This window comes from Indicator indicator, chromosome 3, assembly GCF_027791375.1.
Source record: "Indicator indicator isolate 239-I01 chromosome 3, UM_Iind_1.1, whole genome shotgun sequence".
Classification (NCBI taxonomy): domain Eukaryota; kingdom Metazoa; phylum Chordata; class Aves; order Piciformes; family Indicatoridae; genus Indicator; species Indicator indicator.
Genome location: NC_072012.1, coordinates 23,669,377 through 23,684,469, shown reverse-complemented (window position 1 = coordinate 23,684,469; position 15,093 = coordinate 23,669,377). Strand labels below are relative to the sequence as shown.

At 34.5% G+C, this 15,093-nt stretch overlaps 1 protein-coding gene across 2 annotated transcripts in view; it reads right to left on the bottom strand.

Moving 5' to 3' along the window:
• Positions 1-3,393: 3,393 nt before the first annotated feature.
• Positions 3,394-15,093, bottom strand: part of PRKAR2B (protein kinase cAMP-dependent type II regulatory subunit beta) — a 69,475-nt gene continuing 57,775 nt past the window's right edge. For both annotated transcript variants that reach the window (XM_054399614.1, XM_054399615.1), the window contains 7 exons: positions 9,671-9,777; positions 8,279-8,432; positions 6,985-7,086; positions 6,337-6,411; positions 5,300-5,365; positions 4,967-5,105; positions 3,394-3,527 (listed from right to left, as the gene is read on the bottom strand). In XM_054399614.1, the coding sequence (XP_054255589.1) occupies positions 3,394-3,527; positions 4,967-5,105; positions 5,300-5,365; positions 6,337-6,411; positions 6,985-7,086; positions 8,279-8,432; positions 9,671-9,777 (777 nt within the window). The remainder of the gene's footprint in view (positions 3,528-4,966; positions 5,106-5,299; positions 5,366-6,336; positions 6,412-6,984; positions 7,087-8,278; positions 8,433-9,670; positions 9,778-15,093) is intronic.

The following is a 15,093-nucleotide window of genomic DNA, read 5'->3' as shown; positions in this document are numbered from 1 at the left end:
TCAAACAAAACCACTAAAACCAAATCCACACTTCCAGCAAGGACCAGAACAGTCTTTACTGAATACAAAAGAAAACACAAGGAAGAAAGATGGAGTGACAATGTTTTAGATTGCAGATGGTTTCACAATGCTTTTCAAAGCTTTGTTCCAAGAATTCCACAGAAGATCCAGAAGGGAATGATTTCAGAAGTGTTTATTCCAGATGAACTTAAATGAAATTTCATGAAGCACAAAGAAGTGACATGTTTTAAATTACATTATCAGCACTACGACCAAGAAAGCTCCCTTACTCAGGGTTTGTGTCTTGTGATTGACTGAAGACTGTGGTCAATTTTTTTTCCCCAACAGTTAAATATTTGTAAATATTTGCTGCCATGTGGATTCTCTTTTGCTTCTCAACATGTAGGTGCCTTTCATTACAGGACTTTCCTCAGACTTTTCTTTCCCTACCTAGTGGGGCATGTTTTTCAACCAAGTCATTGGAGCTTTCCTTTTTTTTTTTTTAATCTCTCCCTTTTTAGAACTTATCCATCTGTCAAAACCATTTACATCATCTGCAGAATGACAAATTGCTGGTAAGGCTGGGGAGAGAGGGAAGAAACAAACTTACATGTGCCAAGTAATTCCCAAAGTCTTGTTCCTTTAGCAAACTGACTACTAACAAGAACAGTAAAATTTTTTAATAACAGAATCATTGGGTAGTGTAAGTATGGACACAGGTAGTCTTGTAACATAAACATGACATAATATTGTTTAAAACTATTAGAATTTATCTACCTTTTTTTAAAAAGTCATTAAAAATCAATTGTTTGGTATGATTTCCTTCTTAAGAAAAATACTCACCGGATTTTTGCATCAAGACTGGCATGTTTTAAGTGTACAGATGAAGAGATTCAGGAGAAATCCCAAGTGCTCACTGATGAAAGATGTAATGATTTGGATGAAACTTCCAAAGTGACAATTTATTACTGCTGGTTAAACCCTCCTGAATTTACCAACAAGAAAATTCCAGAAATCATCCAGTCCCCAAGAACAACACAGTAACAGTGCTGCACCATGAGGCTGTACTCTGGGACTCAGAAAATCTAAATTCTCTGCTTATCTTCAATGTGTCACTCCACTCCGCTTTTTCTCTGCTGTATACTACAAGCAAATCTTCAAAGTAGCTAGGACAATTCCCACACCAGCTTCTCATCATCTGTCTAAGCAGATGCATAACATCACTTATGAAAGTGTGAAGAATTATTAGTGTTTTAATAAATAAATATAAATAGGTAATTTGTAACTTTATGATAATGGAATTAAAACACAACAGTATCAATAAACGTAGTTTTGGGGTTTTTTTAATATAAAAGTGTTGTTTATTATAAGGAAACTTTAAATATAACCAACAATATTGAAAATACTGTGACTGGCATTTATGGCCTTGACTGTTGTTTACTGCTGTACAAGTAATTTCTAGCATTTTTCTTAATGATATCAAGCTAGTGCAAAATACAGGTAGCCTTTAGAGATTAAGCATACAGAATGACAAGAGTGCAGATTTTGGTTACCTGGTTTTTCCTCCTAGTGTAACAGGCTTCACTTTTTTTCCATAAATCAAAAGTACAAAGGAAAGTTATCACATTTGCAAATATTCATACCAGGTTTCTAGATTAAAAAAAAAAAAAAAAAGAAAAGACTTTTTAAAGTTTTGCTCAGATTGGGTTTTGTTAGGAATCTAATTTATAATTCATACCATACTGTATGATATAAATTATATGTTGTTATTGTATTATGTAATTATAACTTCATATGCATGTATGATTATATAGATTGTCAGAACATATCACTAACTATAGGATAATCATTACGTCAACATACACAAACATATTGCATTAGAAAAGTAATTATCTAAGAAGGAAAGGTGTTTCAAACAGGACAGAAGCAGCCTTCCTACCGTTCTTGTAGTATCAGTTTAGCAGAACAGCTGCCAGTTGCCATTATGTGCACTAGCTTTCCATGTACTCAAAAGTCAGTAAGCAGTATTAAAATTGGACTGTGCCTAAAATTTCCAGTCACAGACCAATGTAAGCAGTGATCCCTGTGCTCCTAATTAAGCTGATACTCTCTCTTATCAGTCTCAGAAGTTATCCCATGCTATTACAACTATAAAGATATTATTTTATGATGATCTACATGTTTTTGAAAGCCGGATGTTAGCTTTAACAATGACATATTTTCCAGACTTGGGCAAAGCTTTTGAGAGACCATTACTTCAAATTAACAATGTTTTTTACTTCCTGATAAGGGTTTTTCCAAGGACAAGCTTAGCTCAGCAAGGCTTTCAATATCAATCACTTCAGTAACTAAGATTTGACTGCAAGAAGAGATGCACAGAGATTGTTTCATTTGAAATAGGTAAAAGATTTAAGAGATAAAAAAGTTGAAATCTAAAAAAAAAAAATCAACTAGAGAACAAGTATAGATAGAGAAGACAAAATGCATAAATATAAAACAAAGGAGAAAGAAAACAATATAGATTATGTATGATTAGGTAGAACATGACAATGACCTATGTCCCTGCTTTTAAAGCATTAAGGTTAATTTGTAAGCTCTCCTCACTCTAGACCGTAGAGAATACATGTAGCTAACAAAAAATGCTGTTTATTGCAAAAATATACAAGTCCTCTAAATTGCATAAGATATTACAATGTCGTGCTGAAACATGACATATTAAACAAAGAGGACTTTAAAGCAAATTACAAAATGTTAAAAATCAGATTTGGGTGATGAACATTACACAAAACGCATTGTCATGCTTTATCTTACAATTAGTTTTGTGGTTCACTACTTTTGTGATAAATGCAACATAAAATCATGACAAATTTAATAATAAGAAAGTAGCATCTACTGTATTTCTTTTGTATTAATACATATAAACACTTTGTGTGCACTAATACTTTCAACATATCACATTTAAACTAACAGTCTTTCCAGAAAAGTCATAATCTTTTTGAAGAACAGAAGATGGTTTAACAAATTAATTGCATGTGTGTTTTTAAAAATCTACTCTTTAAGGAAATATGCTGTGTTAAAGGACTTGATTTTTCAAAGCTGCTGTGCTATGAAGAGTTGCCTTCATGCCAGATGGAATCATCAATGCTAAACCCTTTTGAAAATGGGACCCATAATTTATTAAATTTCTGATTTGTTTACTAGTATTTCCACTGTAGTAAGTAAAAAAAAAAAAACAAACAAACAAAAAAAAAAAAAACCACAACCCAAAACCCAAACCAACTCTTAAAATCACAGAAAATGCTTGGCATCTATAGTAAGAGAGACAATTTCCCAGTGGACTAACCACTACTGTGCTATATTCTCATAATAGATCTGGTTGCTCCAATGTTTAGTTCATGCACTGGAATCAGCAATGTCCATGTTTGATCCAAAGAGAGCAACTAGCTGTTCTTCATAGTTGGCAATGTTTCTTTTCAGAATTTCCTTACAAGGTCCCAAAAGCCTTTCAAACGCCTGCACATCCATAACTAAGATAAAGGAGGGAGAAAGAGAAAGAATATTACGCGCTTGTCAGTTGCAGACGCTATCTTGGTACTTACGACATTCCAATGTACAATTTTAAATAATAATAGGACAGAATATTACTGAGGCGATATACTTTCCTCAGAAGAGAATCACTTACCATAGCAAAACTAAGATCAATCAAAACATTGATGTCTTGAAACTTCATAAATAAACTTAGAATTTGTTGCACTTCTTAATATGACAATATTTTCAGAATAAGATCTCTGTCACCCAAGAGATGCTGCTGAAGTCTGGAGAGGCCTGGATTCCTCCACAGAATACAGTTTTAACACCCTTGAGACTTCACAAAAACTCATCTTTTGCTGATGTTTTTGGCTGTATTATGGGGTCTGACTCAGCATTCTTCCTTGCTTTTCTTACTTGTTTCCATCCACAGTGGAAATTGTAATAGGTACTTATTTCCCAGCAAATATAAAAAAGTTGGAGTCAGAAACTCAGATGCACTATCAATGTGTAGCTGACTGTAGAGCACTTTCTGTGCCCAAATACATAACGTTATCCTCTATAACCCTAGCCAGTAGGCCAGGGAGAAAACTTTGTATGTCAAGCAACTTCCAACCTGGTGGCCTGTAGTCTCTTGACTCCTGAGAAAAGCTCCATATCGCTGCTATTCTGGAAGTGCCAGAGATACGAGTGACTTATGCATACTGGGTAATGATACTTTTCCTCACCACTGCCTCTTTCCTCTCTATCAACTTTAGTGCCTGATCATCAATGTGTGTTTGGGGATAAAGATGTTAAAAAATAATACCTTTACAAGTAAGTGAGAAACATTTTGGTTACTGGCTTGGTAATCAAACGATATCATTCAAGAATGACAAATCTATCTTTGCAGTTTTCCCACAATTAGATACAAATAGTCAGGAGCTAAATATCAGAGCATGAAAAGCAATGGATGTAAAGGGTTGTCTATGAGCACAACCGCTATGGTCTTTGCTTTTTCTGTGCCTGAGACTACAGTGTGACAGAATCATTACATTAACAGTCAGTGAAGACATAGAATTTGTTAAAGCTTAAGTCATGGTAAAACAGGATAGGATTTTTACCACAGTTATTTCTTGGATGAGAGTCAGTCTACTGAGAAAAGAAATACTTTACCTTTCTACAGAGTATTAGGCATTTATCTGATACCTATAAACGGTTTGCAGCAATACTCTCTATACTGTCCTGAAACAATTTTTACTTCCATGCAGATAATGTAAATAGTTCTGCACAGTAATAGATTATGTACTTAAACAGTCTTAAGGGTTGAGGCCCCATCCCCTGGAGAGATAAATCTTATATTTTAGAGAAAGACAAGAGTTCCCAATAAAAACAAACAGATAGATTACATATCATTATATAGGAGATATAAAATATTATTATTATACATATAAAATACCTAAACATTTGACAGTGCCAAGAGCAAATGCTGAAGCAGCTCGTGGTTTGTTAGTTACGAGAGCAAGTTCTCCAAAATATTGTCCTCTTGAGCATCGAGCTATTTCAACTGCTCCATTCTCTTCTACATCTTGTTTACCCTGAAATATCATATACAAAAAAAAACGACAAACAACAACAACAACAAAAGAAAGAGAAAGAAGACAGAGAATGATAGATTTGCTGAGTTCAGGATTGCATAAGCAAAATTAACAATGATAGCATTATTGTTTAACTCTTAGAATACATCAAGATTTTTTTTTTAAATAAAATTCTGTGTTTTACAGATGTTTACCTTCCTTGTCATTATAATCCTTACTTCTCCAGATTCTACGATGAAGAAAGAGTCAGCCAAGTCACCCTGTAGAAGGAAAAAATAAAAAGTGAGTAAAGGAAATATGAAATTTACAGAATGACAGGATCGAAGAGGTTGGAAGAAAACTTTGGAGATCATCTAGTCCAATACCATTTATAACATAAGGTAAGCCTAGATGAGGTTGCACAGGAACACGTCAAGGCAGGTTTTGAAAGTCTCAAGAGAAGAAGATGCCACAGCCTCTCTGGCCAGCCTGTTCTAGTAACCCTCAAAGTAGAGGAAGATAAAGCAAAAAATTTCCTTTTTTAGTTTCATAGTAACATTTAAAATATTTCCAGCCAATGCCTTGAAACTTATCCTTCTGATACCTGTTGCAAAAGAAATCACTTTTAACGTGAAAACCATACACTAGGCATGTAATAATCAAAGCATCTATACAGAACTGACATCAAGGCCTGTTCATAAGAAGACATAGCTGACTGTGCCTCATACAGAAAGCAGAGAAAAACAATGTTATGGAAGATTTTAGGATACTTATTCCTGTTTCTCCATCTTGTATTCCTTCTAAATTATTTCCCTTACAGAGTTTTCAGTACAAAAAGCCTCCGAGAGCTATGCAGTAATTATTCTTGGGAAAGACAGTCCCAGTTGCCTACCCTGAAGAATTTACCTCTGCATTCTTCATCAACAGATTATCATATTTCAACAAGAAAAACAAGGTAAGTTTTTAGTGTTCTTTATTGGAAGCAATAATTCCTTTTATATAGTATGAATTCTTAAGTATACTCCAAAAATGTTGACTCCCTTATTCATACCAACAAATAGGGATATTTTTTAAAGTGCTGTAAGTGAAAAATTATCTTCTGTAACAAAATAATCACCTCTCTTAGATGGGAGCTTTTTTGTTTGTTTCATCTGAGTAATAAAACCTGGTTTAAAAGTATGTATCACCTATAGATAACATGCTCATTGCTACCTTTTGGAAAAGAAAAAATGTAACTATAAATAAACCTTACCTGAGCAATGATTTGTTCTCCATCTTTGTACACTTTGGTGCCAATCACATCAACCACTTTTAAGCGCTCAGATACCTTAATGTTAAAAAATAAAATGTAAGAAATATTTGATTAACATTATCTTATATTTAGAAAGCCCTCTTTCTTTTTCCAAATCTTTGCAAAGTAGTGTATCTTTATTTTCTTGTTTTGACAGTAACTTAAAAATGGAAGAACTGCTGAGCAGTGTTCCAGAGGGTGTATTATAGCCTTAACTGCTAAATGTTTTGATAGAGCTTCCATTTTTGTAATAAGTCTATATATCCAAAGTCTTCAAAAACTATTTTCAGAAAAATATGCCTTGAAAACTATGGCTATTAAATTATTTTACAATATCCGAAGTTATTGTTTGACTTTATTAATAGCTAGTAAAATTAAGTGTATAAAAATGAAGATAGAAGTAAAAAACAAACAAAAAAAATTAAAAATTTGCAATAGTTCTTTATCTTAATAAAATTAAAACATCAAGTATACAGTCTCTCTCCAAAACAAAAGCATGCAAAATTTAATTGCGAACAAAATCTGAATTCCAAATTTAAAGTCTACAAAAGCAGAATCTTATCAGGTACCTCTGATATAGCCATTAAAATAATGCAATAGAAATCTTACTTCTAAAGATTTAAGGAATGGTAATGACTCAATAAAACTTTCATACATTCTTCTCTTTTTGGCATTATTTTTTACAATGATTCTTCGGAACGTTACCCTGTCCTGTAAACACAGAAACCAAGACATTAACAACAGAATACGTCCTAAAAATGCTGAAATTACCCAATTTTAGTCACTCTGTAGCCATAAAAGCAGTGGGCTGGTCTCCCCATACAGTCAGTTGAGAAAGATTCCTCTAGAGGTCAATCAAGAGCTCGTAAAGTTAATCTGATCTGATTCACATTGTGTTTTAAAAGCTTCTCTGCCCTCTGGCAAATACATAGAGAGCTAACATAGCGAGGGTGGAGAGTTCACCTTAAAACAGGTTGGCCACACAATGAACGCCGAGTAAGTAATTTAAGATATTTAAGTTTATTCATTATCCTGAGGTCTTGCAAGTACTGATACAAACTCAAGGAGGTTTTTGTAGTATTATACCAACAAGACCAAAACACATGGGTCTGGGTCTTAGGTCACAGTCCACTTTCTGCTATTTCAGCAGAACAAGACTCACTGCCACCCTAAACAGCCAACTGGGCAGTCCTTAGTATTTGGCAATTCCAATGAAGCAGACAGATGGAAAAAAGTGTATACCGTTTCTCCTTCTCTTAACTCCATTATGACTATGTCCTGGTGACAGACAGAGCTGAAATGCTTTGCAACCCTTCACTGATACAGGTGGGACCTGCTTGCCAATACAACCCAATCCAATTTAAAGTCATTCTCATATTGTCCTAAACCCTGCCATGATCCCTAAGTTGGTTGAAAGAGATGTATTTTGCTTCAACAGGAAAATGTTACCTTGGGATCAGTCATTAGATAGATACTCTACATCGTGAAGAAGATGGCTATCCCAGTTTTACTATTTTGTTGAATTTTTTACTGTTTTCAAAGATCCTGATAGTATAACACTGATAAATAACCTCGTATTTGAATTTTACTCTGGAACCAAAGGCACCTCCTATCACAATGTGGGAAAACATTTAATAAATTCATCTAAGTAATTGTCAAGTGGTTTGCAATTCAGGAAACTATCATTAGAATAAAACAAAATTATTTTTTAAAAACTCAGTGTTTCCTTAAGCCTCAGGTTTGCTTCTGCAAATTCTGGAAAAAGACAGTATTGTGTTGAGAGTTTTCAGGATTTTTAATATTAAAACTTTCTGAAATTATAATTAATTTTTAAAATACTAATGTAGCATCCTAGGGCAACTTACATAATTAAAACAAATAATATCTTAAGTATTTCACTTACCAAACCCCAGATGGCACCAGGAGAAGTAGCTATAATTGTAGCTGCTCTGGGTGTATTGTACATTAAGGCCAACTCACCAAAACTTCCTCGGTTATCATAGGTTCCAACACACCTCCCAACACCATCGCATTTTACATAAATATCGTATGTACCTCTGTTAATAACATACATAAACACAGTGAGTAGCATCCAGTCCTGGTCTTTTCTAAGCAGCCTCTAGTTGTGTTTTTTTTATGCCACCAAATCCAAATATAAGCACATGAAACATACATTTGCTTTGTATTAAACATTTTGCAAGAGACATCTCAATGACTTTCCTGAATAAAAGTACTTCCTTTTTAAAGGGAAAAATAGAATTATTGTTTTTTGCAGTATCTCAGTTTAAAATTGACTTGATGTACAATGATCTATTGATCACCAGACCTTATTAAAAACTAAGGTCTAAATTAACGTCTAACTTAGTATCTATTTCTTAATTCTAAATACACAAACTACAAATATAACAAGTTTTTGCAAAAAATTGCTATGCTATGATCACTGAAATAATAATACAAGTTATTTAACATTTAAAATACTTTAAAGTAGTAATTTATAATGTAAAGAAGCAAGAAACAAAAGGAATGTGTATGAAAAGCAATATTACATTATGAAATAAAATTAAGTATTTATCTAAGCTATTGTACATTTCTCCCCATCATTAAATTAGTAACTTTTTTTTGCTTTGGAAATGCAGTAAAATCTATTATCTTGTGAAACGTGACATAGCCATCCCTAATCATACTGAGCCACCATTCTGTTCAGCACTGCATATTTGTATGGTCCATTTTGGTAAATCATGTAAATGTAATGGGAAAAAATCTGTACACTAAGTTCATTGATAAGGGACTTTGAGGTGATTCACTGTACCTAAAAACTGCAAGCCTGACAGAATACTGTGAAGGTCCTGAAGCTTTTTGGGCATGACAAACTCTAACCTCACAAAGCTGAAAAAACACTGACTCTTCAGCAAAGAATCCTGACACACCTCTGCAATCTTCTGATTGAACAGTTTAGTTAGAAGGGACCTACAGTAATCATCTAGTCCTACTGCATGACCACTTCAGAGATGACCAAAAGCTAAAAAAATACAAGCCCACCCTTCCAAAAGCTTCAACCTTTGGGATCTAGCAGCACATAAAGAAGAGGGGGACATATTTCCATATGAAAAATCTGCCTCTTTTCAGAAACCTCTCTCTGTAAGCCAGATAGAGCTGTACTGGTTCAGATATGTTCTTTTTAAATTTTGCCCATACAAACATATGTAAGAGTTAAATACAACTACATAGAAAAGCAGGGTTTTCTCAACAGCTTTTTGCATAATACTTTGTGCTGTAAGGCGACACAGCAATTCACCTGTCAATGACGTAGAAGTTGTCACCATCATCCCCTTGATCAATGACATGTTCCCCTCCTTCAACCAGTTTTTCAAACATTGCATCTAACACCTGAGACATCTGTTCCTATTTAAAAGAACAGACAAAGAAAAGAAATTACCATCTGCTTTTAAAATATTACTGTTCAAATGAAGTAACTGGCCAGCCTCACAATATGCTGATAAAAAGATGTTCATGGATGGAAATTATTCATGCTATTAAAATGTGTGGATCAATCAGAGAGTTTTACTTAGTAGTCAGTGTTAGCTTTTTCCTCTTCCAGCATCCAGAGCCCAGCTTCCCTTCTTATTCCTGCCAATGATAACATAGATCTGCAATATATCTGCGATATGAATTGCTCATAAGCATCCAAAGACACAATTTCACAACTGTGCAATATAATGCAGTTAAAAGAAAAAAAAACCTCTATCCCTTATTGTGAACAATAACACCTTCCTGATTTTGTGCTAGAACTATTTTTTAATTGATTGCAAAATATTTTGAAAATCTAAATTAAAAAATTCCCTCACAATGGTAGCGTGGATGTAACCATAAAGGGCTGCAGTGCTTGGCTTGAGGAAATAAATGCTGGAGTCACTGGGAAGCAGGTTTACAAAAGGCTATAAAACTAATTTGAATGGCATACAAATATTTAGAGAGAGATGTTAACAGACTAAGAAAACATCATCATCTGAATGATGCCCATCCAGTAGAAACAGAACTCTAATAAGATGATTTGTCTTGTTTGGTGTAAATCAGCTAAAACAACTATTCATATCTGAAAAAAACAAACACAGCTCTTTGTGTATTAATGAAAAGATAAAATTCAATAATCTAAATTTTATTTTTAGTTTATCAAACAATATGCCTGAAATTCTGACAACAAAATTATTCTCTACTTGTTGAACCTCATTACGTACATATCATACTGGAACAAGAGGGCTCTAGAGAAAACGACAATAAAGAAAATCCTGCAAATTTAGGTCCACCTATGATTTACAATGGTTCAATTCATAGCATTCCCAGCCACTGAAACATGGCATTTGCCTTTCCAAACAAGACTAGCCTAAGCCAGTCCTCTACAGTCTTTCCCATGGGGAAAGCTAATATACTTGATAGCTCAAAATCATTCTCTCGAGTTCCTTCTTTCCTTACACTGATGACAGAGATCTACTATAACTCACATTAGTTTTAGACAAATAAAATTAGATGGTACAGCTGATCATGGTAAAATACATCATGCAGCCTAACTAGCCCAGCAAGGAATCATTTCACTGTCTCAATTTAGTACCTTTTTTTAGTATAGAAAGGTATGTAGTTGCAAAAAGAAGGATCCTTTTACTAACAGTGAATGGATTATAGTTCACTTCAGAGAATGAGAAAAAGGTGTGTGGGTGCCATTGAGAAAGACTGAAAATTAGGTACAGGAGTTGCCCTTTAAAAACTTTCATGCTTAAATTAATAGGTAATAGTACTTTGGTCTTTTCAGTTCTCCCTATGTAAACTCAAAGCAACTCCCTCAGAATTTGCAAAACTGACCTATTATGAGTTAGTTTTCTAAAGCATTTGAAGCAGCACATTCCCTTCCCCTTGCTTTGCATTTGAATTGGAAAACTGGTTCCCTAACCAACAGCCCTTGGCTGCCATTCAAAAACAAGTAAGAACTTCTAGAACGTTCCACACATTACAGAAGGCTATAGAATATGTTTGTCCTCTAAATGCAAGCAATGTATTATGGTATATGGACCCTGATCCTTGGAAATGAAAGTATTCCAAAGACATCTTGGAAAAAGGACTAAACTGGAAAGATCGTTATTTGCAGTACTGAAGGAATTACACATACAGCATGTTTCATCTCAGATTTCAGGTTAAAACATTTTCAATCTCATGAATCACAATTGTGAAAACAACTTTTTTGGTAGGTAGACCCATGACTTTTTAAAGGTAACAGAGTAGAATTCACAAGTACAATTCCTTTTTAAAAAAATGTTTTAAACACTTGAAGGTATTTACATACATTTGAGAGCTGCCTATTATCCACTGACATACTACACATGTATTTAACTTTCTAAATAAATTGTAACTCACTTAAAAGAAAACTGTACCCTTTCCCAAAGCTTTCTATGTAAAATTAAGAGAGAGGAACTGCAGTAACTAAAACAGGCATATGGTTTTTTGCTTTTACTGTTAGAACTACAAAACCGGCTTGCTTGGCTTGCTCTGCATGAATCCTTTTGATTCTCTGTTAGACTGAGGCTCAATTTACTGGCACCCTCCACAGTTACTTTGAAAGGATATATCCGGGCAATTTTAGAATTAAAAAGTAGATCTGTTATCATACACAGAATACCACATAATTCTGGTATTTTGTAAAATGGTGATATCTGAAAGCTTTAAAAGGATGTTCTGGCTTTTAAAAAATATATAGGAAATGAAAACAGGAAGGTTTTTTATATCGGTGTTTGTAAATCTCCTATGTGTTATGCTGCGGCAATCTGGTAATCAATATTCTAAAGAATAATACTTGAAAAACACGATAAACTTTTCTACAGAAATAAAATTTATAAAGAATCTGAAGTATTAAACGTGTATTGTGCAATCTTTGTGAGTTATGCTACAATTTCACAATCTTAATATATTTCTCTCAAATATAATAAAGCATCTCTTTAAGAAAGTTTATATTCTTTGAAATTTGAATGTATATATAACATTTATTTACATACTCGTACAATGGATTTTTTTTTTTCATTCTAAAGTGTGAAGCATGTAAACACTTCTTCAGAATAGGAACTTTTTTGAGTGACAGAAGCACTAATTTTGTATTAGGGAAAAAAGAGAGGACCAAGTGCAGTTGTTTGGGAACCCACGAGTTCGCAGAGTTTTGTGCCATCTAGGAGGGCACAGTATTAACATAACATGTTCAGATATTCTGGACTCACACTTCTGTATGTGTATTCCTATTACTTCACCACAAATTTTAAAGAACATAAAAGCATTATTCTACTAGTCATAAAACACAGCTGCATTATGCTTTCTTTCATCTTCCTTTGGGTTAATCAATTCTAATTGATTAATCAATATTTGTTCTCTCTTACTATAATTCCCCAGGAGGATGAATGGCAGTATGCCCAGAAATTACTCTTGCATGTTTGTGAAGAATATGTATAATTTATTACCTTTTAGAAAAGGGTCAAGACCTATTTGAAATATTCTTTACAAGCAGGACAAAGCTCTCCAAAATAAAATTTCCCTGTAAAAGAACAGATGATCTAACACTGCTTGTGGATTTTTGTGAAATAAATTGTTCAAACCTTTAAGTGTAAGGCGGCAGCATACCTTTAATGGTACCAGTCCCTTGAGCTACCCTGTTACTCTGATAAAAGGTTAATTGTTTTTTTTTTTACTGCTGGCCTATATGCCACATCTAGCCCAGAACAGGCAAACCAAAGAGTGTGTTTATAAGCTTAAGCAAATTTTCCTCTTAAAAGACAAACCCAAAAGAGTTACTTGAAAAGACAGTGAAAAGAAGTGTAAAAGGCTGTTTTGACCAATTGATGAGCTGCTGCAGCTGCTAGTCCTCCCAGTGGTAAAACAGTTGCTGGGCTGAACAGAAACAAAGTTTTGGGGGCTCATCCCTAGTAACGTCCCAAAGTCATTATTTCATTTTCTCCTTGCTGTCTTATTCAAAGTGAAAATGGAGGAGAAAATGGGCATGCAGCTTCTCATTCCACTGCCAGCATCTGGAGCAGAAAAAGAAGGTGTGGTAACATGCTTCATATATGCATGTAGAGCAACCAGCTTGACATATTATGACAAATCTTAGGAGAACAAAAGTAACACTGGGTTTCTGGGTAATGGTTTAGAGTCTGTTAACAACAATACTGTGTGGTTCTGGGAAGAGGAACACGAAGAAGTGCTTTAGAAGAGGAATGGGTAAATCTAACCTGTGTTAGAGTAATAGTATGGAGAGGGAAAAATACATGCCAATGCACCTTATTCTCGTCACTCACACATACAATTCTGCTCCTGGAATTTCTCTTGATTCTTTCCTGATTTAGTTCTCTGCAAAGCAGTCAAAAAGCTTTGCAAAAACCTTCTTGCCTCAACTTGCTGACTGTGCATGTTTCAATCCATATTCTTCTTTTCCAGTAATTTTTTCCACAGTTACACAGTAGCTAAAACTGCTATTGAGTCACAGCAACCTGATGGGATGTGATTATGCCCCAGAAAGTCAAAAAAAATGCTAAAATACTGATTTGGGTTGGTTGGTTGTTTTTATTTATGGAAGTTAACTCAAGAGTACCTTCCTGAATTGACATTAATTGACCAGTTACATCCTCAGCAATCTACAAAGCTAAAGAAAGTTGCAAGATAATTCAAATAGCTTCACAGACCTTAAGAAATTTATAGTGCCTTGAAACATAAAGCACTACTTTGGAAATTATACCATGTTATATTTTCCATCAGAGCCAACACATGAAATACTGATATTTGTAATATAGTTCTCCAGAAGCTTACCTATCTGATATTCAAACACTGCTATCAGGTAAATGCAGACCCAAGACAGTGATACGTCTATTTAGAAAGTTCTAAGTTGTGCCAAAGTCTGAAGGTTATCTTTTTCTCCTCTCTCTCATTTATGTCTTATATTCAAATTGTTGTGCTAGTTTTACTTTTATTTGAAGGCTCTTATCTGTTCAGATGGACTCAAAATGCTAAGCAGTACTGTAAGTCACCTCATAACTACTGCGACTTCTCCTTCGGCTTTAATGATACCCTTATCTTATCCTTCCATTCAAATTACAACACAGTGTGTTAGGGTGGGATAAAGTTTTAAGAAAAATGTGGACTCCATTCAGTATCATGTACTGAATGTAATTCTGATCATGCTGTAAGACATGTTGTTACACTGTATTCCAGAGTGGTGTCCCATCTAGGAATGGCACTTGACACCTTCGTGAAAGGCTACCGGGGAAAAGCCATTAAGCACTTTACATTGTCTCTTCCCCTCTAACTCACTGACCTCTAAAACAGTGAGCTTCATACACAGGACTATAGCAGAAAGGGGCTGAAGTTCATGCAAGAAATGTAACAGTGGGAATGGAAGACACAGTTTGACCTTGGTTCCTTTAGCAGCTGAAGATATTATCTCTCTCCAAGACGAAAGGGTTTTTTGCTAATACATCTGAGAGCAAACTGCAGCAGCTGGCACCATGTGCACTTGTGCTGCAGGTTGGAGAGGTAGAAGGGAGAAACAGAGCTGGGATAGGAATATTTAAATTACTGCAACTACAGTGACAGAGCTTTTGAGTCACTACCTAGTGACAGAACAAGAAGGAAGAATGGGAGAAATCCCGTGCGAACTAAAGATTTTGGTTTCACAGAAAGAGCAAGCCAGAGTGA